General features: G+C 33.5%; 5 protein-coding genes across 9 annotated transcripts in view; 3 read left to right on the forward strand and 2 right to left on the reverse strand.

Moving 5' to 3' along the window:
- Nucleotides 1-3,546, reverse strand: part of Pka-r2 (cAMP-dependent protein kinase type II regulatory subunit) — a 30,348-nt gene extending 26,802 nt beyond the window's left edge. Inside the window, exons 1-2 of one of the 2 annotated variants that reach the window (XM_078183891.1) lie at nucleotides 2,634-3,546; nucleotides 2,073-2,164 (exon numbers count right to left, since the gene is read on the reverse strand). In XM_078183891.1, coding sequence (XP_078040017.1) covers nucleotides 2,073-2,164; nucleotides 2,634-2,856 — 315 coding nt within the window. In that variant the 5' untranslated portion in view covers nucleotides 2,857-3,546. Of the gene's footprint in view, nucleotides 1-2,072; nucleotides 2,165-2,354; nucleotides 2,495-2,633 lie in introns of those variants that run through there. The other variant, XM_078183892.1, reaches the window with a different exon arrangement.
- A 316-nt stretch (nucleotides 3,547-3,862) lies between these two features.
- On the forward strand, nucleotides 3,863-6,764 carry Pop1 (POP1 ribonuclease P/MRP subunit). Of its 2 annotated transcripts, XM_078182361.1 has the most exons (3): nucleotides 3,863-3,980; nucleotides 4,065-4,240; nucleotides 4,326-6,764. In XM_078182361.1, the coding sequence occupies exons 2-3, from the start codon at nucleotides 4,117-4,119 to the stop codon at nucleotides 6,710-6,712; spliced, it is 2,511 nt and encodes an 836-aa protein (XP_078038487.1). In that variant the 5' UTR covers nucleotides 3,863-3,980; nucleotides 4,065-4,116; the 3' UTR covers nucleotides 6,713-6,764. The 2 variants fall into 2 exon arrangements, with proteins under 2 accessions (XP_078038487.1, XP_078038488.1); XM_078182362.1 differs by lacking the exon at nucleotides 3,863-3,980 and having other exon boundaries at nucleotides 4,121-4,240; nucleotides 4,361-6,764.
- A 1,729-nt stretch (nucleotides 6,765-8,493) lies between these two features.
- On the forward strand, nucleotides 8,494-10,303 carry Unc-119 (unc-119 lipid binding chaperone). The gene is made up of 4 exons (XM_078183897.1): nucleotides 8,494-8,938; nucleotides 9,015-9,128; nucleotides 9,223-9,516; nucleotides 9,594-10,303. The coding sequence occupies exons 1-4, from the start codon at nucleotides 8,794-8,796 to the stop codon at nucleotides 9,719-9,721; spliced, it is 681 nt and encodes a 226-aa protein (XP_078040023.1). The 5' UTR covers nucleotides 8,494-8,793; the 3' UTR covers nucleotides 9,722-10,303.
- Nucleotides 9,817-12,068, reverse strand: LOC144471641 (sn-1-specific diacylglycerol lipase ABHD11). Of its 3 annotated transcripts, none has more exons than XR_013494321.1 (6): nucleotides 11,388-12,068; nucleotides 11,154-11,310; nucleotides 10,736-11,101; nucleotides 10,338-10,654; nucleotides 10,182-10,253; nucleotides 9,817-10,101 (listed from the first exon to the last, which is right to left on the reverse strand). XR_013494321.1 is itself a non-coding variant. In XM_078183894.1 (6 exons), the coding sequence occupies exons 2-5, from the start codon at nucleotides 11,501-11,503 to the stop codon at nucleotides 10,340-10,342; spliced, it is 954 nt and encodes a 317-aa protein (XP_078040020.1). In that variant the 5' UTR covers nucleotides 11,504-11,583; nucleotides 11,827-12,068; the 3' UTR covers nucleotides 9,817-10,253; nucleotides 10,338-10,339. The 3 variants fall into 3 exon arrangements, 2 of the variants coding, with proteins under 2 accessions (XP_078040020.1, XP_078040021.1); XM_078183894.1 differs by having other exon boundaries at nucleotides 9,817-10,253; nucleotides 11,388-11,583; nucleotides 11,827-12,068; XM_078183895.1 differs by having other exon boundaries at nucleotides 9,817-10,253; nucleotides 11,372-11,500.
- Nucleotides 12,069-12,714: 646 nt separating this feature from the next.
- LOC144470798 (transmembrane emp24 domain-containing protein) lies at nucleotides 12,715-14,177 on the forward strand. The gene is made up of 3 exons (XM_078182334.1): nucleotides 12,715-12,931; nucleotides 13,524-13,867; nucleotides 13,944-14,177. The coding sequence occupies exons 1-3, from the start codon at nucleotides 12,805-12,807 to the stop codon at nucleotides 14,091-14,093; spliced, it is 621 nt and encodes a 206-aa protein (XP_078038460.1). The 5' UTR covers nucleotides 12,715-12,804; the 3' UTR covers nucleotides 14,094-14,177.
- Nucleotides 14,178-24,355: the final 10,178 nt, after the last annotated feature.

The raw sequence follows: 24,355 nt of genomic DNA on the forward strand, positions 1-24,355 counted from the left end.
GTCGCTGTCTTTTGAAATGCTTTCGAGCAGTTACGATCCCAATCCGAACACCGATGTCTGCGTCTTTCCCTCCTATTCCTCTCTCTCTCTCTCTCTCTCTCTCTCTCTCTCTCTCTCTCTTGTTTTCTATCAATCTCTCTCGCTCACTCTTCCTCACCCTCTTCTCTATCTCTGTCTTGCTCATTCACGAACAGACCTCACGTGCGCGTGTGTATACGACCTATACATATGTAAGTCACGTCGGTACCAGGTTATCGAACACGCGCTCTGACGTCACAAAGGTACATCGCTCGCATCGCCGAGCAAAGTAAATCATCCCGTTTCGTCACCCGCGCAGCCTGAATACGCCGGTGTCTCGATAGGGAAGGATATAAAAAAAAATAAAAAACAAAATACAAAGAAGGGAGGAAAAAGATGGCCGGCTCCTAGCCACTTTCTCCCTCCTCTTCTCTCGCTCTCTTTCTCTCTCCTTCTCGCGTCCTCTCTCTGTTTGGAGTTTAGCGAACGCGGCACGCTGCCATTCGACGAACGGTTCGTTTTTCGGAGGTTACGTTCGCGAACCGCGTGTACGTTCTCGAACAGAACCGATCGGCCGTGTTATTATTCCAACGAGTCATAAAGCATCCATATTTAGCCCTCGTACACACGTACACACGCGCCGTTGTATACGTATGCGATGTAATCGTGTGTGAAACACGTTAACCCTATCCTTGTCGTCTTCCAATGTACCGGAATAAAGGGTTTTCGTACCCTTCGGCATATTTACTGCGAAAGCATAAGGTTCTGTCCTTAACAGGTTCCCCAGGAACATATCAATTCGACGCTAGATACTCAGATTCATACCTTGTCCCTTCGCTCGACGACGGTTTGAATCTATGCGCGTAGTATAATCGTTGAAATTACTCCTTAAAAACATTGACTATTAATACTACGATTCGCTATGATTGTGAGATCAACGTTGATCCTCCCAATATAAATAGCTATATCCTGTTTTTCGAAAGATGCTTGAAATATCCTCGTGTCCGTAATAACTATCCCTTCCACTCCTATATTACCAATGTAAAGTAATAAAAGCGCAGTGAACAGCTGTTATAATTGTGAACGTGTTTCAGGTGTCTTTTTTCGAAACAGAGACCATGATAATTGAAATGAGCTGCTATAGAAATCTTACTTTCATCGAAACAAACCCAAAACCCTATATTGAAAGGTGAAAACTTGGTGAAACTATATTGCATCGAAAGGGTTAACCCTTTGAGAATCAATGTCGCCATATTGCCCGTAAACTCTCGCGTATCTATAGTCTTTCACCATAAACACTCCAACTATTGAAATAATAAAACATCAGTGCATACTCTTATCCTAATCAAGATTTCAATGGACAGTTTCGGAAGCAATGTTTACTGTTTTGGACGGCTGAAATTACACTCACATTCTTAAGATCGATAAATCGTCGTTATATTCGATGAATTCTCGTTTCCTTCATCATCCAATTGTTCGTTTCGGTAACAACGTCGAATTTGCACGTATAACGTAATCGGTGGTAACGTTTTCACGTGTGAACATATTAACCCTTTGCACTCGAATAGTGACACTGGCGCACCATCGAGGTTATTCTATTACGTTACAAAATAATTTATGCAACAATAAAGTTTAGATTTAAATAATTGTTGTGTAGCAAAACCGTTGCTACGAGTCGCAAGAATCAATTTAGCACGCGTAAAACTGCACTTTGTTGCGTAGAATGAAAATACTATAAGCCAGAAATTTTATATCAAATTTCCAGCTTAAATGGATTCGAGTACAAAGGGTTAAAAAACATTCGTATTCCCGAAAGTGATGAAGAATCGATTCTCGTTCTTCAGAGTCCAAGCGAATTGTACCGATCAATTTTCGATTCAATACACGCACCCTCCGCTCGAAGACGAGCCTAGACAGTATGGATCTTCGTGCAACGCAATCGAAAACGAAGATCGAAACACGGCCGATAGTAAAGGGTAGTCTTCGTTGAACGGAACCGATCGTTGTAAAATAGAATCAATAAAGAAAATCGATTAATCCACGAATCGACATACCTTGGTCCCGGCGTCTTCTTCATCTTCCTCGGGATTATAGGTTTCCGTGAAGATACTTTTCCTCCTCTTGGAGAACCTATCGACCAGTGGTACTGTAACGATAGAAATGACCTTGAGAACTAGATCCAAAACGATCTATTATCCCGCGAACAACGGTGATCCACCGGGCCGTGTTTAAAAAACAGTAACGGAATCGTAAATAAATCGGAGCAGGTCAGCAGTGTGGATCACAAGTTTCGAATTTACGGAACTCTGTTTTAAATCAGAGTAGAAGTGCCGTACCGATATCCATTGGTGGTCACGTACGCGATTTTTTCAGCAAAAACCGCGAGAAACGGACGACGCCGGTCCAGTTACACAAAGCGCACTATGAGAGGAGTCGAATTTCTAAATCGAAACGGTACCGCGAACGGCGCGCTTCGGACTAACAGGCTGGCGAGTGGCGGATTGTATATATATATATGTATATATGTATATGTGTGTGTGTGTGTATCACGGGACGTCTACTGGACGCGATGGGAAGTTGCATCCCGACCGACTAAAAATTCTTCGACTGCTCACCTTCCGGCGACTCATCCGGCGACTCGTCCGGCGTAGACTTGAACGTCTCAGTAGAATGAATTAACTGAGTTTGTCGAGATTCTTGTAGTTGCGTAAAATACTCGACGGCATAGTCGATAACATTCACTGGCCGTTCCAGTAGATAACTAATGGTGAATTCCAAAAGAACTTCGTGGAGCTCGTCTGGTACCGAGATATGGCCAGAGGCCCATGTACGACTCATTTTTCCGTTTTTGTTGCAGCCGTAACAAACCGCACGTTAACGATGTACACGCTACAATGGCATACGCCGGTAACGAACTGGCCGACGATGAGTCCCAGGCTGATCCGTTATCACTGCACCAGAGTAGTTAACACGACAGTTCTCTTACGGTCTCTCTCTCTCTTTCTTTTTTTGTTTCTTTCTCTCTCTCTCTCTCTCTCTCCCTCTCTGTGTTTCTCTTTCTGTATATGTCACTCTTGTCAGAAGAACGAGCAAGATTATTCCTACTATCACACGTACTACTGCTCTAGCGAGGCCAGGAGAACGTAAGCCCTACGCGTTCTGCCCACTTTCGCGTTGGCCCACACTCTCGTCGCAGCTTTCCAAAGCTATCCGGTCCTGATGAATCGCCTTTGCTCCTTTCGTCACCAACTTTCAACGATTTTTTTTCTATTCGACACTACATAAAGCTGCGCGCAACATACGTCTGTCCAAACCGAGGGATGCGACCTGGTCGCAAAGATGGCGACTATTTTACGGAGCGGGTCTTGACATTAGGCAGAGGGATTCCGCCGGACATTTAAGTGGCAAACTGCAGGCAAATTGAACATCATCGACGGCCCCGAACACATAGATCGTAGAGCAATAGTGTACACTACGAATATAGACGCAGTACTTTACATTGCTCTTTGATATCGCACTCATACATGACTTTGGTCGGCCAATGGTACTCTTGTATTTTCGTCGGATCTTCGCAATGCCGTTTTCCTTATTGATTCGATAACGTTTTTATTGTAATGCAGTTCGTGTATCTTATTTTATGAGTGTATCGAGTTCTACTGTTTATAATATAAATTGAAAAGTACACATCATTAGAAATTAGCATAACAAGGATTTCAAATAATATTTTAAAAATTCTGATTCTTAAGGCTGTCTTAATGACGCAACTCGTAGCACCTATCGGTGCATACAGAAACTAACTTCGAACAATCTACATCCTAGAAGTACTTCTATGTGATATCGTTTCATTCATGCCTTTAGTAAATCACAACACGTGCGCCGTACGAGTCAATAGTTTCAGTGTTAACACTATAACATGAAATGATTTCAGATTTACATCCTTAAAAATTATTTGATTAGTTGTTGCAAGTATCTATATTATTAAAATTTCAATATTACTATATTTGGTAATGATCGCGCACGAAAAATAACAATAGCAGGATTTTCAGGTTATCTTGGTGTAAACAAGAATTAGAAATTATTAGATATTAATTATCGAAAATGGCGGGAAAAGAACAGTTCGATGAATATTTAGGTGGGTCTCAAAAATTACCGAATGACGTCCACGTTTTAAAGCTAGTTTCTGCGAGAGCTAGCGAAATCGCTGCAATGACATATTCTATAGGTAGGTCACGTGATGTCATGTTTTTAATGTTATTCGAGGGAAATATCCTTCGTTTCGATGTTTCAACGTATTTAAACACTTACAGAAAATAATCAACAAACGAAACTTTTGTTTCAAAAGCTACCCGTGTACATGCGCAGGCGTGTAATGTCGCACAATGCGAAGCGATTGCCGCGTCGACTACGAGAAGCACATTTGAATCAAATGAAAAAATCTGGTTTGCCGCCAAAAGTCAAGAGGCCGTGCCGCAAATATCGCAGGCGACCGCGAAATTTGCTCTTAGAGTATAACCGAAGACAGCAAAACAAAATTTGGTTGGAGACTCACATTTGGCATGCAAAACGATTTCATATGGTGGAAAAATGGGGCTACAGGCTCGCAAGTCACGCAAACGACAGATGTTTTAAGGCGAATTATCGCGCCGTGGCGAAACATTGTCTCATGCAGGATATTTCATACTACACGTGCGTTGAAATGCATGGACCTGAAGAAAATCTGAAAGAAACATTAAAAAGCCATTGTAATCCGCTCGAATTAACTTTTGCCGCAAATGTTTTCATTTCCGGTACCCGAGAAGGCACTTTAATGTTCTTTAAAAAGAATGGTTATCCCCGATTTCCAATTGGTCATGTGCACTTCCTATGGAGGCCAAGTACGAATTCTATATTAAAAACAATTTGGATTTGGGTACACCCATCGTTCCTCAATGAATTTTTGAATGAAATCATATCCAGTTTCGACCTTAAAGTAAATGATGCAAAGCCTAGCACAGAAAATAGTCAAATGATTAAATCTAATTCATATATAAATGATAATAATTGTAAAATGACTGTCCACAAAAATACGATCAATAGATTTCGGCTTTTTGGACCGTTAGCGTTAAGCACATTGACGGAAACATTACGATTACCGAGCATTGATGAAAACTTTTATTCTCCAATTACAACCGAAGTTGAAGAAAATCGAATGGAGTATGAAGATGGTACTCAAGACAATAATAAATTGTGGCATAAAGAATACTACAGCAATGAAGAAAATTTAAAATCTTTAAAATTTCAAAAACAAATGTGGGAACTGCTACAGACACTACAATCATCTAGTCAATTGCCACCAAATATTGTTCTCGGATTCACAGTTCTAGATCCGAGATTTCACTTGCCTAAAAAAAGAACAAAGCCACAGGGTAATGTATCAAAAATTATGGAATTAATGACAGTCCCACCAACAAGTGCTAATTTCAGTCCAATTTGGGATAAGGAAATTCGGCAAAAAATTACTGAGACATGTGTAACAACTAGTTCCATTAATAAGTTAAGGAGTAAATGTTTAGTTCCTGGCATAAGTAATGACAAACATTTCAATGAAGAGATTATGACCAAAATACCCATACTTTTAGTTCAGAAGCCAGGAGTTGGTAATCAGGGTTTAAGTTCTGCTATAGACATTATTTTACCAGCGGGTTGGGCGATGCCATTTTGGCTCGCTTGCATACTCCGTTGCGTAAGAGTAGGTGCACTCCAAGAATCAAGGTCTATTGCATTCGAGTATGGAAATGCAAAGTCGCCGGACATCAATGATCCAGATACACTTGCTTATACGAAGGAAGCATTAAGTACTAAAAAAGAATTGATAGAAAAATATTTGCGCTATCCACCTAACAGACGTGTAAATTTTGTAAAGATGGGAATTGCTACTCCATTCTACTGCGAATGGAGAACTCTAATGAATGAATGGACGAATGTTGAAGACTTTTTTGTTTTAAGAAATCGTAAGTTATTGCAACTGTTACAAGATAATTTGGTAACTGAAGAAAAAACAATTAGGCAGAATAAATTGCAGAGATCCAAATCAAATCCCCATTTGGAAAATTCTTTGGAAAATAGGAATTGTTTAATTCACATCAAGGTATCCATTCTGAAAAGAGGATGTCCTAAAAGATTTGCACTTATATGTATGCCAACATCTGAAGATGTAGAAATGTATAGAAATAATAGGAACTGGCCGGGGCCTACAGAAAAGCTGTATCCTGATCCAAATGAAACCATTAGAAAAAGATTAAGAAAAGAACACTTAGCACTTTTAAAACGTTTAAAAAAACAAAGGTTACGACATAAAAAAGCATTAGATGATGAACTGAGACAGCTGTTAAACAATGATTTACAAATTTTAGATAATGAGTGCAAGAGAAAAAATTTATTAAAAGCAAGTCATGATGCTGTCTCTAAGCAGGCCAAGAAGATGACACAGATGTACTTTCCAGACTGTGTTGATGTAAGATATTCTTGCAGTAGAGAAGTCATGGGATATGTAACAAAAGGTGATTTTTCTTTTGTACAGGCAAAAGGCACAGGTCTGGGATATATAACGTTGAATTCGCTACTCGAATTTCTTAATAAAAAATATTCATTTGTCCTTATTAGAAATATACAAACGAGGCAGTATAGAATTGCTAAATTGGAGGTTATATATTAGCAAATAAGAATAACATTCTCGCTTTCTATTTTTCATATTGTAATAAATAGCAATTTATACAGTTCTTTTATAAATAAACTATAATTTTTAAATATGTTAAAAAATGTCTTTTTTTTAGTTTCTGTACCAACGGAAAAAATTGCTCAATTTAGACAAAGTTTCTAGTCTACTTATTTACTAGTTCCTACTTTCTTATATATGTATTTATTACAAATTCATTGTTCATTGATAAAATTGTCGTCCGTGAAAGATTAAGAAATTGGTTTAATGAAAAGAGCATTATTTCAGAAATTTCGTATTGTTGCTTGGGTGGGATTTAGGGAAGTTTGGCTGGTTCGGATGCCCGTGGAACACAAAAGTGTTCTGCTTGTGTAGGACTTGTAAAAATTAATTAGTTGCACCGAAATCGTCTTTAAAACTTTATTTCCTGGATAAAGATGTTATCTCCAAGCCTCCCAAAAATAAAGTCGCGTATTTTCCCAAGGAATCGAGTTTTGTTCCTGCGTTCCTTCTTCCCTTTCCTTCCTTGTCCAATAGGAAAATTGGGGTCCTCTAGCTGGATGCTGATTCGTCGGATGACCCGTCTTCCGGTTGCAGATTGCAGAAGGAATTGGTGGTTCGACGGTGCGCGTGCGGATGGGGATGCGCGAGAGTCGAGCGCGCAGGGGTAAAAAGCCCGCCGAAACGAACGGTGTGGGGGTGTGCCGCGCGCGAAGATTTCGGCTCGAGGACTGAGTAAGAGAGAGAGAGGTCAGAGAGGGTTCCGAGAAGTCCTTGTCTAAAGATTTACGACGTCCTGTACTTGAGAGATCCGGGTTTGCTATTGTGACTCGTCTAGTTCATGTGAAATTGGAGAGGGACTTACGAGAGGCTACGTGACTTTCTCTACATTCCTCGATTAGTCTTGCTAAATAAAAAAAAGGTTTAACGAAAAATTTCGTGGGAACTCTCTCTCTCATTATCTCCTTACATATTCTCAGTTATTCCTCTCGGCCGATGCTGTATCCCTACATAACTATACGATATAAATCTGTATTGTAGGGATCACGTGGTATAACTGCGTGTACCGGTTATACCTCCCAGTATAACGTTGGGAAGACCGCTTCGAGGATTGTGATCGAAGGCTAGCAGTTCCCTACACGGACTGCTGGACAGTGATCTTCCCGGACGGAAGGACTATTTAATGGATAAATACACCATCTCTCGATCACTGAATTTATTGTATTACAATCACTGTAGACTATACTCGGCACGTGCAGTAGATAACGGTGAGACGATCCCAGTATCTATTCTGTTCTGGTGTTCGAAAACGAATGAATCTCGCTCAAGAAAACACGAGCGGCAACGGTTGGTGACCGGTGCTGCCAACCGCGTTACCAACTGATTGTTGGGGAGCTGCCTAGGGAATCCGAGGTAAAACCCCAGGTTCCCCACAGAATTTCCTTCCTGTCGGCATCCACTAAGTTTATAATTTGCATAACCAGAGGCGCTTATTTATAACTGTGTTCGCGTGATCACGCAACAGTATTATCAAAAATTTTCAACCTGTCATAAAAATCCCTAGACGTCACAAAAAAAGCTGTTTTGTTATTACTCGAAAAAAATAAGTGAGCAATTAAAACTATGTATTGAATGAACAATTACATATGGTAAATTTTTTAAACTATGTTTCATTAATTTGGTTATATGGTGAGTCAGTTTCACTAATACAAACATTGAATGTTCCGATTGGACCTTTTTTTGCTCTTTTAGTATTCTATGTACGAATAAGTAGTATTTCTACAGTTGTGTATAGTTTCAGGATATTTACCATTGACTTTTCTAACGTGGCGCATGAATAATTGTCAAAATACGATGGAATGTCCGAAAGTTTACACAATGAAGACGTTATCGGATGGATAAAGAATTTAAAGATTAGAAATGTTCCATAAATATTTATAACGAAGCCTGTATGTAAAAGACCCCTATCAAATCTTTGATGAATATCAATCTTATGTGGAACATACTATAATAGTTATACGAAAAATATACGCTTGTACGTTAAATAAATTGTCTGCTTATGGTCTAATTACTATTAAAATATGAGTGTTGATAGCGAAAATAAATCAAGCGAAGCTATTACTTCGTTCACACCGTCAGTAGATCAAGAAAATTCTGACAACGGAAATATTGAAAAAACCCCTATAACCCCAGAAATGGTGTTACGCTTGCCTACAATTACCGATAGTAAGGCAGTATATTTTTAGTATAAGAATTTATATATTTTCCTTTATAAAATAATAATTGACCAATTCTATTTCAGAGTATTTGTGTTCTCCAGAGGCTAATATTTATGACATTGATTTTACAAGATTTCAAATTAGAGACCTAGAAACAGGAACAATATTGTTTGAAATAACAAAACCACCAGCTACTGGTACGTAGTGATTAAATAAATTTATTTATTTATTTATATTGTACATATATATATGTATTGCATGCTATCAAGTATAAATGTTTATATATTTTAGAATGCGATCTTCTACAAGATGTAGAACCAGAATGTGAAGAATCTGGTTGTGAAGACACTGGTCGCTTTGTACGTTACCAATTTACACCTCAATTTCTTAAACTGAAGACTGTTGGGGCAACAGTAGAATTTCTTGTGGGATCCAAACCAGTGACTAATTTTCGAATGATTGAACGCCACTTTTTTCGAGACAGATTATTAAAAACTTTTGATTTTCAATTTGGATTTTGTATACCAAACAGTAAAAATACCTGCGAACATATTTATGAATTTCCAACTTTGCCTGCTGATTTGGGTAAGTTGTAAGTTTTATTGTATAATGACTGGAAATATTCATTGCATAATATAATTTCATTAAGAATGACCTTTCAGTCTCTGAAATGATTGCAAATCCATTTGAAACACGCTCAGATTCATTTTATTTTGTGGACAATCAATTGGTAATGCACAATAAAGCAGACTATGCATACAATGGTGGACATCCTCATGATGTACTTTAGTATGCAATTTGTTGAATGGGACAAAATATGAGGAAAAGTTAGTAAGGAATTTGCACTTTGCAAAAATCATTGTGATATTGTAACACATATTTAACTAATTTAAAATTATAACTTTATTTCTTTATACACGAAGTTGCAATCGCAAATTTTTACATTATCGCTTAAATATAGTATTTATACACAATTCTTTAAACTTTTTAAATTCAATTTATCTATTTTCTTGAATATTTTTGTCTTAAAATCACAATAATTAATTAAGCACACTATATTTTAATAATGTCTAAAAGTTCATCAAAATGTTACATTTTGAATAGTTGTTCTTTAATAAAACATGGCCTTGTGTGAAACTACTTTTCAGTTCTGATAAAATTATTTCCAAACTGTAAAACACTGAATATGCAATATATGGAAATGTAACAAACAAGAAATTAATAAAGTGTTAAACTTCGTAAGTTCTTACCTGATGCAGAATTCATAATTTGTTTACACTGTGTACAATTGTATTTTATCGATCTATTTTTCACTTATGTATCTGTAATGTTATAAATTTCACATAAATACATATATATGTTTCCAAATGCATTACGTATTTTTCTTATCTCAATACGATAATTACAATTACGATTGATTAATGAAATCAATTGTTGTCTTCATAAAATCGGTTGGTTTGTCTGCATGAACCCAATGATTGGCACCACTTATATATGAGAATTGAGCAGAAGGAAATAAGTTTTTAATTTTATTATGATCTTCTACTTTTATGTAATCACTCAAACCACCCCCTATAAATAATGTTGGTCCCTTAAAAGCTTGTGATTCCTTCATTGAAGGAAAAGTTGCTATCTGTGTTACAAAATTTTGTTGCAGCACAGGTAAATTAATCCGCCATTTATACTTTCCAATATCAGCTTCCACTATATTCATTATTAAAAACTGCAATGAAAATTTAATTTTCAATTACTACAAACTATTTATAATTAAAGTACTATAAATATAAAAAGTAGTTTTATGTACCTGACGTAAACTCAGATGTTTAATAGTATCTGCAAGTTGTTCATCTGCTACTCTACGTGCCTTTGTTAATGTTGGGCTATTGCTTAGGTCTACTGAACTCATAGCATTGAATATCTTTTCCATCTCCAAAAGTTGAGGACTGGTCCTCACTGGAGACATATCTACTACTACTAATTTTTCTACTACTTCTGGATAATTTAAAGCTACATACATCATTGTAGATCCTCCCATACTGTGTCCTACCAAAATAGATTTTTGAAGTCCTAAATCATGCATGAGTTGAATGACATCCTTTGCCATGTGTTTATATGTCATATCTGAAGAATGTGGAGAATCTCCATGGTTCCTTGCATCTATAGCTATTACCTATAAATGCATTTCAAGTATTTCTTATATTCTATAAATTCTATATATCTACCTTACGATCTGTTTGCTGATGTATTGATTTTGATAACATGTTCCAGTTATTCTTTGACCCAAAAAGGCCATGCATTATAATAATAGGGTTCTTTGAATCATTTATGTTTCCTCTCATTGACTCGTATGATGCATATGCAAGTTTTACTGGTTTAATGCTTGAATAAAAATAAGTAAATATTAAAATAAATAATGGATGATAAAGAAGTATATACTTACATGAAATTAAACTTACTCCTTTGAATTAATATGCATATGTTTAGAAGATAGAGACAGATTAATCAAATCTTGTCTCCAATGTTGTACAAAAGTACTTCTCCTTATGAAATAACAAAAGCTCACAGTCTTCATCTTTATTTCCTTTTAGTTATCAATGGCAGTATATTTAATTCTCATTCATATGTATGTCAAAAATTTCCGTAACATCATCACTATTAAGAAAGATAAATATACACTTAATATTATCTGTTGATAATATTTAATCGCGACCACAGATTAAATTGTGAATGATAATGGAAATTCCGAAATATTGTTATAAATCTTAATAGATTTATTTAATATTTCTCTTATTGTACAATAAAGTGACTTCGACCCAATTCAAATATACAATGACCTAATAACATTGGATCAACAGATCAACATATGAATAGTGATAATATTAGACATTGACTGACATTTGTTCAAAATAGTTCCTTTTTACTCTTCACTTTCAGCACCTGAAAATCACTCGCCAAAGTCACAGAACTTTCTTTTATCGTAAAAGTCGATGATCGACTTGCATTTTAACAATTATGCAGTCTCAGTTTTTAATAAATATTTATTTATTTAACTTAATATTTCTATTGAAAAGTTCTTATCAAGTTTACGCATTTTAAATATTGGCCAAAATCAGACGAAGTGGTGCATAGGAAATTGGGTCACGTTACCACAAATCACCAGTAGAGAATATCAGTGATGGTACACATGTATTACTATTTAAATTTTTATTGTTCATGTTTCTAAATTGGATGACCTTGACACACAAAAGTGGAAATATTGTGTACGCATGCGTATTGGATGACTAAATTTTTGGGCTAATATTCATGAGTTTAGTTCCGGATGCGTGTACATGAAAATGAAAATTAGTTACCAAAGAATATTGGACTTTTGTTTTAGAACAGGGCTCGGAATTAATTGAATATGGCAGAGACAGAGTATTTACGGAGAATGTTTTGAAATGTCGTGCAGAGTGCCATCATTCAGTCTCATTTATGAGATCTCTCCTGCAACAAATTTCTGATGCTGTCTCCGAAATTGCTCTATCTCTGTCATGTGCAGTTAATTCTGAATCCTGGCTTAGACATATGTACATTGCCTGGAAGTAACATCTATTATTGCTGTGTGTGAAACCACTTCGTAGAAAAATTGTTTCTCCCCTGTAATTTTCTATAATACATCTTAAAGTACGGGCCTAAAACGGGACTCACTGCGGATTGGATACGCAGTAAAACTTGAGGTACAATATTTCTCAAATGAATGTACATCTATGTCTACCATTAATTTCTTGGTAGTTTGCATACGTGGCGCTGTGGTAGCAACATGTCGCTGTGAAGTGGCGGAGTTAAGAATCGGCATATGTCATTTTTAATAAGTTCACAGCGTAATTTGATAAAATGAGGTGGCTTATTTCTTGTTTATCCCTAATTGTTTTAAGCAAAAGTGCAACCTGTTATTTCATAACTGTAGATGCACATGCTGAAGAATGTTTTTTCGACAGAGTTGAAGCGGGAACGAAAATGGGTTAGTTTTTAGGAAACTTTTTTAGGAAACTTAGGAAACTTTCCTTAAACAAATTTGCAATGATTATAATAACATGTTTTGCAAGTTCATTACATAATTATTTATTTTAATATAAATTGAGATTTGATATCTCTCTTTTATTGTTATTGCTAATTATTGTTTGTACTATGTAAAATTTACAAAATGTTAATTTTTCAAGTAGATATATTTTGGAAGTATATTCAACGAATATTTGTATTATTAACATACAAAGTTTACGTTTATTTAAATTGTGTTACATGGGTCATTTCAAAGTAATATGTTTTATATATAGAGTTTCTATTAATTGAATAATTTGTACGCACTATAATTTGATACATTAGAGATAATAGAAACTTAAATAAAGATTATTATTGTACATCGTCTGTTTTCTCTTAAATGTATTTAAAGAAAGAATAAATTAATACTTATTTTTGTAACAGTGAATAAAGACACTAAAGAATCAAAAGAGACATATTTTTGTCATTTATTTATGTCTTGTCATTATTAGTTGCACGTCATTAGCATAATATAATAAAATATATTTTTTAATATTACTTGCAATATCTTTTAGGTCTTACATTTGAGATAGCAGAAGGAGGATTTTTAGATATAGATGTAAAAATAATTGGTCCTGATCAGAAGGAAATATATAGAGGTGAACAAGAAAGCAGTGGAAAATATACATTTGCTGCGGGTTTGTCTGGTGATTATACATATTGCTTTAGTAATCAAAAAAGCAGTATGACACCAAAAGTTGTAATGTTTAATATGAATATTGGCGAGACTCTAAAACCTATAGAACATACTTCAAATGGAAAGAATGCTGAGGACACAAATCACAGTAAAATAGATGATATGATTAAAGAATTAAGTACAAGTTTATGGGGAGTGAAGAATGAGCAAGAATATATGCAGGTAACTAAAATTTTTTAGTTTTATGGTTTTAAAATCCAGGACCTTGAAACATCAAGAATTCTAACTTTTTTTACAGGTACGGGATCAAAACCATAGAGCTATCAACGAAAGTACCAATTTCCTTGTAGGCATGTGGGCCTTCTTTGAAGCTATGGTTTTGGTTTGTATGACAATAGGACAAGTTCTCTACTTAAAACGATTTTTTGAAGTCAGAAGAATTATCTAATTTAAGGCACATAATAAGAAATTCATAAACTCATTGTACATTTTTTATGTGACTAAGTTATAATAAAATTACGAAGTTCCAATATTTTGAATTCCTTTTTTTTGTAATTTGTAACATCAATAACCTCGAATACAATGTTCGATAACAGAAATTTTAACAGCATTGTTAATAAGAGCTCAATTCCTACAATCACAGTATCAAAATAAAAATTGAGTGTATCACTTAGTTGGCCTTAAATCTTTTTCGAAAAAAGCAATGTTTAATTTAATCTTGCTGTGATTTGTTTATTATTTGAGTGAATCAAAATGATTTAACGAAATGATAATATATATAATGCTTGTAATATTATTTATATGTTTATATAGGATAATATAATGTAATAAAAGCTAAAATATATTAGTTATTTTATAATGATATGAATAATATCGGAAAGGCAATAATATTTATAAAAACGTATACTAGTAATACAAATAACTGAGTTTAATTTTATCTTCAAAGTAAGTGAAAAGATTGTAGTTTTAATTGTATAAATGTTAAAATGTTTAATTTAAAAATGATGTGTTTTGGTAGTTATCTCTTTCAATGTAGACAAAATCATTAATATCTTTAAAAAGTTTGAAAAACTGACCTTTTTCACGAAGAAACAAAATCGTTTAAATCATATCTCTAGTTCTTAATGAAGGGAACAGTTTTAAATGTATACAAAAACCTATATTCTTACTATACGAACAATGTAATATAATACGGGTAATATGCGGACCGCTGTTTTAGGTTTTTTTCACACCCGTGATTTTTAATGACAATGTTTTCTATTATAAAAACATTCGATCAGTTTCATAAGGTTTAATGAATAATTTAGATACATACAAAAGAAACTTAAAATATTATTTATACACATAAATATACATATTTGCTATAATATTATATGAAAGAGTATATACTAAAAGTTTTTTTATAATGCATTACAAATAAATCATAAAATAAATAAAAAAATTCAAGGATTAAAAAATGATTTGTATATTATAATGATAAATTATGAATGATTGTTTCGGTTTTCTATTATACTCTAATTCGTTTTTTGTTTTAACAATTTTGACGTTAATTCCATTAATATTTTCGTGTTTTTTTATTTAATTATAATTATAATATAATTTGAATTGCAATTTAATAATTCTCACTGTGCTATTTAATTTTGTAATAAAAATTCTTCTTTTCAAAAAATACATTATAAAGTTCTGAATTTTAATATTTTTCATTTGGTCGGACGTAATTGTGTGATATGTAGTAATTGTGTTTTCAATTTTTCGTTTAAATAATTTTTGCAATAAATATTTTACAATGTTTTAAGTATATCGAAAGTATTTCAAATGACAAAGACGTATGGAATATCTTGTGTAAACGTATAGTAACACGTGATAAAATATTGTCTAGCAATATTACGTACTTATGTTATTACTGGTTCATGGAACAGTAACCGATTGGTCTTTTTTTCGGTTCCATTTTGTCCGTAATTAAATCAATTTATTACGTACTCGATGATTCTATTCAGTTTTTTAAACTGCATTTTTTCGCACTCTGCCACGTTCAAATTTCGCGTATATCTCGAAGCCATTCACCACAGAACTCTTCTCGCCAGGTAACTCGTCTGATTCGTGAAGCAGGCGTGAGAATAAATGAATAACATAAGAAGGGTTGTAGGAGTACTCTTCCGGCATTCACCCTAGGGCTCTTAAGTCAGAAAGGCTCATTGTCCGCTCCTTCTCATTAGATGCCACCTAGCAGTTCCATCGACCCCACCAAGTAACAATACTGTGGATGCTTTTTTCTTCCTCCTTGATCTGTAGCTGCAGGAAACACGAGCGGATTTCATGTCTCGGTGTCTGCTCTAATCCCGGCCATGACTATACCGAAAGACAATACTTTCAGTGCTATGGTTGTCCGTGTAGAACATTCGAAAGGGATGCTATTACTGCCTAACGCGAGTCCGAAGACTAAGAAGTTCTTCGTAGCCTGCTATTTAACGCCAGTGCAACCAAGCTTGTCAAAATGACGGATTTCAAATTCTTCTCATTTTAGAGTTTCTTAAAAGCTTCTATGGATAATTACTCAGTATATTTATTCATTATGAATTCATTTTTAATAATTTTATAAGATCTTGTTCTTTTCCTTTGATATCATTTAATATGATTTATTTGTACTGCGATTTCTTTAACAGACATATTGATCAAGACTTCCATGTCTTTAATAATTTTCTTAATAGAACGTGGCAATTTTTGTTTTCTGTATATTTTAATTTACGATCATTCCTGAAGTTTGATGATAGAAGTATTAAATATTATTTCGATTTAAAGGAAATGAAAAACATTTATATTTAATAGATTATGTACAAGGTCTTGAAACTTCACTTCATCGTTAAGATGAAGAGATTGTCCAGTGTCGGAATTGCATAATAAAACGGTCATTAACTATGAACGTATCATTTATGTATCGATCATGTTATTGAGTTGCTATGTCAGAGATATCGTCTGACACACAGAACACTCATCATCATTTAATCGTTTGTATATGAAATCACTTCAAACATACGAGACATGGCGAGCTATTTAACGAAGAGTGGCCTATTTCAAGTAAGAAATATATTGACGAGTGAATAGTTCTTGCAAGTCCTGTACTAAACAATTAAAAAACTTATTAAAATACAATACCATCCATCCAGTCTCACACTTCTAGTTTATAGATTTCATAGTGATAAATATACTGTGGATCTCTGTGCAAAATAAAAATTGTCTACTTCAATTTCAACAAGTTAGTAGCTTGTTTTTAAAGAGAAAAATATTTTCCAATTTTTCGAACGTTTTTCCAATTTTGCGTTTCTTCTCTTCATTGTTTTTTAAGTGCATAAACATCTGCAATCTAGTGATAGAACCAAAATATAAGTAATCAATCTAGGAATATCTAAAATTTTACAACAGTAATATAGTTATATATATTTTTACTATTTGTAATCATGATTTGGATAAAGAGTTTTTATTTCATGAGTTACATTATTAAGAAATTAAACTATCGGGGTTATGCAGCTTATTAATCAGTAGACTATAGATTTTATACGGTTGTGATAAAATTTAATAGTTGCAAATTAAAATACAAGAAGATTAAAACAATTTAAAAATGTTACTATCTTATTTTTATTTTATTAAAATGGTTAATGAAGTAAAGAACTTACTATTTATTTTCTATTTCATGCAAATAATGTTTACAATTTTTATTTTGTATAAAAATCCGCAGTTTATTTATTATTAATCATTTCATTTTCCATTTATGTTTAGGGTAATCCGAATAGCAAATTCCAATGCCAGGGTGTTTTCAAGCAGGCACAATCCTCCACGTATTCCCATTTTTGTCACATCGTTCTCTTTTCCTAGAAATTCGTCCATAGAAAGTGTTCTCTCCTTAATTGCCCGTCTCTCGTCACAACTCCAATATCTACAAGCCATCCACGAGTCTTGGCGATGTCGACGAAGGACACTATGCCTGGAGAGTGTCAGTCTCTATCACTCATTGTTCGACCATCCCTGGTTTCACTAGCTTAAAGATGTTGTTGATGCAAGTTTAACAGTCAGTTACAGAATTGTTATTCTTAATTCAGTATCAAATAAACTATCATTCAAGACATCTCTTCTTTAATTGTTACATTTAGTGCCTTAATCACAGGGAGGTTGAGGTATGTGAACAGCTAAAGAAATAAGATTAAAAATAAATGGAACGTGTGAAGAAGAGCAGGCGTTAGTGGCACTACTTAATATAGTACTACTTATGATTACTACTAATTAATATTACTAATATGTCTCAGTAAAGTACTAAAGAATATAATAGATTAGATTAATTATTTAGGTAAAGTATTAAAATTACTTAAAGACTTTTAAAATACTATAAATAATTTTAATACTTTTCCTAAATCATTAATTTAATATATTATATCTTTTAGTACTTCACCGGAGCATATTAGTAGAACTGTATTAGTAGTATTATATTAGTAAGACCTTCAAAATACTATTGTAACTCTCGTGTTTCTCAATTGACACAGGCAATGTTTATTTTGTATAAAAATCCACAATCTAGTAGACTGCAAAAATTAGACTACGCGTATTTTGCATAATACAAGACTTGATGAAAGACGACGCAACTTTATGTTGTTTACAAATCCCAATTATTTGGAATTCCAATGTAAATGAAACGCAGAACATTAAGTCAGCGAAGAAGGAAGAAGGTTTGAAATGCTGAATTTAACATAGGGACACAATAGTTTAAACTTTCTACCGTTTTATACGTTCGACCGTTTCATCGTGGGTCAATGATTTTATTCGAATTTGGGAGTCGTAGTAAGTATAATCAAGTTGGCGCGAATGTCGTTAATGATTTTTCCCGACAGCTGTTTACTGACGTGTAATACGAAGCACAATGGTGCTGGTAATTACCGAGTTTACAAACTATTCGATCCAATCGTAGTTTCGTATAATAGACCATTGTGGAGGCTGCTGAAAAATGAAACACACGGTAGTAAATTCTCCGTCTTCAACATACTACATGATACATTATGGTTGTAGCGGACCGTAAATTAAACGTTGCGAACTTCGTTTTCCAACAGATATCGATAAAATTAAATCGAGTATATATATTATTATATCTTATATATATTATAGTATATTATATTGTTTTGCAATAAATTAAGTTAAATATAATAACTGTTTTCTAATGGCTTCTCTAAATGTTTTAAGGCTTTTCTAATAAAAATTGAATTGTCGGAAAAACAATTTATTGTATATTATTGTAGATTTGGTTACCATTTCTTTTATTCGAAGTAGAAATATAATTTATTTGACAATAAACCAAATGTTTATCCGAACGATTAGTATTACAATACGATACGTATTGTATTTTAGTAATAGAGTTAATTGTTATTATACACAAGCATCTTTTTAAATAGTTATTAAACACATGAATTTATCTAACCTTTTATTTAGACAAGTTTGTCGGGATCTTCAAAGCACGATGCATATTCTCATTCGCCGTAAAAAAACGTCTCAGTAATTTTAGTAGTATCCAATTTAGGTAGAGCAGTGAAACTGCTCTATAATTTAATGCTCTGTTTAACACGTGTGTTCTTGACAAGAAATATGCAAATATATGGCGGCAATTGGACGTTTCTGTCGAAGGGTCCGAGGGTATAATTGTCGCTGTCCTATCAATGTCTGGACGAGTTCAGCCGACTGGAAGGATTTTAAATATCACTCTGTTCACGTTACTCGCTCTGAGACTCGCCTACCCCATCTGGACCCTTTTGTGCAATATTTTCGTTTTGGCTAATATAGATATGTTCATGGTTGAAGCATACCGTCGTGTAAAACGTTAAATCGTTCAAGAATTAAATTAAAGTGTAAGGTAATGTTGAAGGTACATTGAAGGTGATGATGCGAAAAATTGTTATCTATTTTAAACAATAGCAAAATTTAATATCTTAAAAGAGTTAATATTTAATTACTGTTTATTCAATTCATCATCAAGAAATAAAGAAATACTGATGAATAATACTGAAAACTGTGCGTATGGTAATGTGTTTTATCATTGGAAATGCGTATTATTTTATTATTCTGTTATCTATTCATATGCATACAGTTCACATTGCGGCATAATTTATTTCCAATAAATTGGATTCTACTTATTATGTCATTATTTTATTTGTCAAAGTAATTAATTTAATCCACCTAATTATGAATTGATTGGTAGAGCAGTGATGAAATGGGTATTAACAAAGTACGTTTATTTCAAAGTTACATAGCGTATGATAATCAAATAGTAAACTATGACAAAAAGGTATCAGTCCTAAGCACGAAATCCCAATGCCTGTAGCATTCCACCATGAATCTTATTGCTACGGCTTATAGCCGTCATTAATCCTTTAACTAATCGACGGTAATGTTTAGTCCCGATAGTAGAAGGAAGAAGATCTACGGGATAAGTTGCGAGATTTATCGGGGATTCGAAAATCCCGATCCGAAACGAAAAGAAAAAGCAGTGTTAATTAAGGAGAGCGATCACACGTAACGGTATAATTAAGGGGCAGAAAGAAGGATTGCAGTCAGTATTCCAGCAAATAAATGCCTCCTCTTGCAAAGTATTAATCGAACGTGCGGAGAGCACGGCTCGTTTAACAAGATATAATGTGTTTCCTTCGCGATGTTGGGCTCACGAACCGAGCGTTATAGAGTCATTTCAGCCACATCGAAATTCCAATTAATACCGAAACTCAAGCCTTCCAAAAAGACAGAATTTTATGAAGTGAATAATATAAGCGCGCAAAATTGTAGTCATTGTATGGAACTTCGCTAAATCGTTACAAACAAGTCTCTTTTTAAAAAGATATTCGATTTTCTTGAATTATACCAGATGTTACACAAATATTAACAGTATTGGCAACTGGTAATTCGATTGGGCGATTGTATTTAACCGATGTAAGCGTAAAAGCACGCTATACGTGATGCGCAGTAAACGTAATGTGAAATTAACATTTATAAATGATAAACTTGATAATGGAGAATGAAAGAAACTTTTAATAGTCAAGTAAAAAATTTGAAGAGAATTGGTATTAATGAATGAACGAAATGGACGATAATTATTCTGCATTGACTGTGTATATTATAATTACGATAGAATACGAAGCAGTGAATGTATAGGAAGAATTTCATAATACTGTTAAATTATTTTCAGTTTACTGAAACGGTTAAGGATGGAAGTCAATTTTTATTTGTGTTATATTGTGTTTGCTTGCCATTACCGCAAATACAAATAAAGTAGATGGTTCGTTCGATTCAAATCGTTAACAGTAGGCAGAGCAACTTCTCAATGACCTGGTGTAATTATCCGAACAGAGCGTGTTTACACGCAAAAAAGTGGTTTATCGTGTTCACCGATGTGAGCAGTTCTGCTTTTCTTACTAATGACCCAGCTTCTTCCTAAAGGGTGGCAACTTTTAAAGCCGATGGTTTTGTGTACATCCTTATCCAGAAAAAAACTAAGGCTGGATGGCTTCGAAAGTAGAAAGTATAGTTGTTATTAGCGAATAAGAAGTTTTATTAGCAACAATCATGGACAGACGTACAGAGTATACCAAAATTATAAAATCAGATCAAATTGAGCAGAATTAATTCGAAATGATTGTTAAGGCCTTAAAAGTGTCAGTTTATTTATTTGACTACTATTCTTGCCAAACTGCTAACAGAAAATCGATTTGATTTCGGAAATAGAAACTTTCACGAGACAATGCAGGATTATCTAACTCTCAAACTCTTCTCCACCAAATAGCTAATACTGTATAAAAGCATCCTTTTATCTAATTAGAAAAATGTTTTGTATCGAATTTTAGTGTTTATATATTAGTCCATATGAGTTTGCACAGTATATATATACATTTCTAATTTATTCATTAATGTGTTGGTTTATTTTTACAAATCAACTATATTTATCAAACTACTCCCTTTTTTTTAATAAATTGGATCATACAAACTGTGCAAACTCATATATATTATATATGTATATATACAAATGTGCGAAATGTTATGGATATTAAATTGACGAGGATAATGGTAATCAGAGGATTTATGCATTTGTAACGGAACAGTAAAAACATTTAAAGAGTTATATTTATACTTATTTACTGTAAAGCTTGTTATTTTGCCAAACCCATGGAGGAGGTATGCATATCTTTTGAAAAAATAATATTCCAACCTTGTTTTAAAAAAAGGGCTCTATTTAATTTCTCCGTTTAAAGTAATATTTCTTATATTCTTATTTGTAAGAAAAATGAGTAAGTGAAACACAAAACAGGAGAATTTTAGAGAACTGAAATATTAGTAATTATTGAAAAAAGAAATGTTGTTTATCTTTTTTTTTGTAATAGACGTAGGCATTCATTATTTTGCAGGAAGATCCTGTTTAACGACTTTCCCTTAATTCTAGTATTGTGCATATTACATTATCGCCCATATTATCGGATCGTTTATCAATTTCGAAGGAAAAAGAAATCGTAAAAAACCACCCCTACGTTTTTCCTGATCCGTTGGACGGAAGGGCGGGGGGAAGGAGGGGGGGGGGGCGGAGTCAAATCAAGATCCTCCGGGGTCCTCCGCGAAAGAAGGGGTTGCATTCGGGCAGGAAGAAAGGAGCTGCTAATTGACACGAGCGATTGCACGTAACGGTATAATTAGAGAGAAGAATACGGAGCCCGGACCGGTGCACCGATGAACCAATGAACCAGCCATAGAGTGGCGAGAGGGGAAGGAAAGAAACAGAAAGGCAGAGAGAAGCAGGGGAGAGAAGCAGCCGGCGGGTTTCGACGAGGGTAGTGATGGGCATTTAGTTTTCGCCACCTCGCGAGTTTTCAAACAATTTCGAGGACGCCACGTCCCGGCCAATTAACGAAAACATCCGTCGGTTCATGTTCTCTGGAACTCCAACAAACCACACCTGCTCAATTTCTTTGTTTGAATGATTCGTAACTAAAGAAGAAATGATTCCGTTCTTTACAAGGAGGATTTGAAACAAATATCGGTTTTGCTTCAAATGTGGACCATGGACGTTTTCGGAACTCATTTTCACATTATATGTTTCAATATAAGAATAGATAAAGGGAAGTTTCGAATGGAAGAGAACTTGTAAAATATAAATGTATTTGTTCATAACAAAAGTAGGTATTTCGTTTGTCGACATATTGAAAAAGATCTTCGTTATTGTAAGAAATGTTAAATGTTAGACAATAAATATTAAATAATTATTATACTCAAATTGATATTCTGGATATAGTTATTTACTCACAATATTCGTGTAAACAATTTAAGCAAGTAAACATTCACACGAATTAAGGGGTATTTGAGTCTCTTTGCCAAGATTGTCTGCAGTGAATTTAAACAATTAAAATAAAATATTATGAAATAGAAATTTTCAAATAATTATTTAATAGGATTATATTAAATGCAGAATTAGATAATTGAACTTGATTTTGCAGTCGATTTTTCGTAATTTAAAATAATGATAAATTTTTTCGTAATTTTTTTTTTTTTATTAGTTATTTATTGTCGCATCAACCACTAAACTTCTATACAATAAAAGTAGTCGGTTGCATTATAAATATACTTTGCTGTAAATATAACAAAATTATAAAATTGGATGTAACAATTTTCAATAATCAAATATAAATCGAATAAATGAAATATTACATAAATCATTTTTAACAAAGATTTCAAACTTCATTTATTGACACAAATAATCATGAACTAAAGCAAGTACATAAAACTATGAATGGTAATGAGAAATAACTACGTAAACACATATTTTTCAATTCATTAACAGACGTCCCGTAATTTTATCTCATCATCATAATTTAATATTCATTAAAAGATTTACAATCATATATGTAGATTAAAATGTAACATTTGTGCATGTAAGATAAAACGAAATGTCAAATGAAATTGAATAAACTGGATATTTTTTTTTTTAGGGGTGAATTATACAGGGTGTTTAGTGGTAGAAATTGGATCAGGTAAATTTTATGCCTGAGAATAAGATGAAAATCAAGAATAATGAAAATTGCGTGGGAGGCATCTTTTCGAGGACATCAAATTTAAATATCAGTGGAATACATAAATTTTTAACAATATCTTGAGTGAAAATAATAAACTAAATTCAACGCAAAATACGCAGATTATTATAGTATACTCTGTTTAATTTATTCTGCAATAGTAGTTTGATAGTAAACAAGCTCTGACATTCTATTAGCGCTTTATTATGATCAGTTATTAATTAAATATACGTATATTCGACTGATATATAGTAATTAAATTTTCTTGAAAGCAAAGTCTTATACGGAATTTTGTTATTCTTGATTTTGGTCTTAATTCCAGTCATGGAATCTACCAATTTGTACTATGAATTATGAAACATCCTGCATATCAATATACATGTGTGTACAAAATTTAAGAATTATTTTATAAGTATTTGAATTTGCGTAAATATCTGTAACTTAATAATGGTAATATTAATTATACGGTTTACTTTTTTCATGATGAATGAAACAACATCATGAGGATCCATAATCAAAGAGTAAAAAGAGAATATATAAAGAAGTTGAGAAAAAGTATATAAAGAGGATTAATAAAATAAATTTTTATCAAATTGACCTATTTACGATTTTATATCCAAAGATCCTTGAA

This window comes from Augochlora pura, chromosome 6 (assembly GCF_028453695.1).
Source record: "Augochlora pura isolate Apur16 chromosome 6, APUR_v2.2.1, whole genome shotgun sequence".
NCBI classification, from domain to species: domain Eukaryota; kingdom Metazoa; phylum Arthropoda; class Insecta; order Hymenoptera; family Halictidae; genus Augochlora; species Augochlora pura.

Excerpts from the sequence above, each read along its gene's own strand:
- Pop1 (XM_078182361.1), top strand. The coding sequence starts at position 4,117 with ATGGCGGGAAAAGAACAGTTCGATGAATATTTAGGTGGGTCTCAAAAA. Across the intron at positions 4,241-4,325 it reads TGCAATGACATATTCTATAG|AAAATAATCAACAAACGAAA; the intron begins GTAGGTCACGTG and ends AAACACTTACAG.
- Unc-119 (XM_078183897.1), top strand. The coding sequence starts at position 8,794 with ATGAGTGTTGATAGCGAAAATAAATCAAGCGAAGCTATTACTTCGTTC. Across the intron at positions 8,939-9,014 it reads CTTGCCTACAATTACCGATA|AGTATTTGTGTTCTCCAGAG; the intron begins GTAAGGCAGTAT and ends ATTCTATTTCAG. Across the intron at positions 9,129-9,222 it reads AACAAAACCACCAGCTACTG|AATGCGATCTTCTACAAGAT; the intron begins GTACGTAGTGAT and ends TATATATTTTAG.
- LOC144471641 (XM_078183894.1), bottom strand. The coding sequence starts at position 11,503 with ATGAAGACTGTGAGCTTTTGTTATTTCATAAGGAGAAGTACTTTTGTA. Across the intron at positions 11,311-11,387 it reads ATGCATATTAATTCAAAGGA|CATTAAACCAGTAAAACTTG; the intron begins GTAAGTTTAATT and ends TTTTTATTCAAG. Across the intron at positions 10,655-10,735 it reads AACATCTGAGTTTACGTCAG|TTTTTAATAATGAATATAGT; the intron begins GTACATAAAACT and ends TTTTCATTGCAG.
- LOC144470798 (XM_078182334.1), top strand. The coding sequence starts at position 12,805 with ATGAGGTGGCTTATTTCTTGTTTATCCCTAATTGTTTTAAGCAAAAGT. Across the intron at positions 12,932-13,523 it reads TGAAGCGGGAACGAAAATGG|GTCTTACATTTGAGATAGCA; the intron begins GTTAGTTTTTAG and ends AATATCTTTTAG. Across the intron at positions 13,868-13,943 it reads ATGAGCAAGAATATATGCAG|GTACGGGATCAAAACCATAG; the intron begins GTAACTAAAATT and ends CTTTTTTTACAG.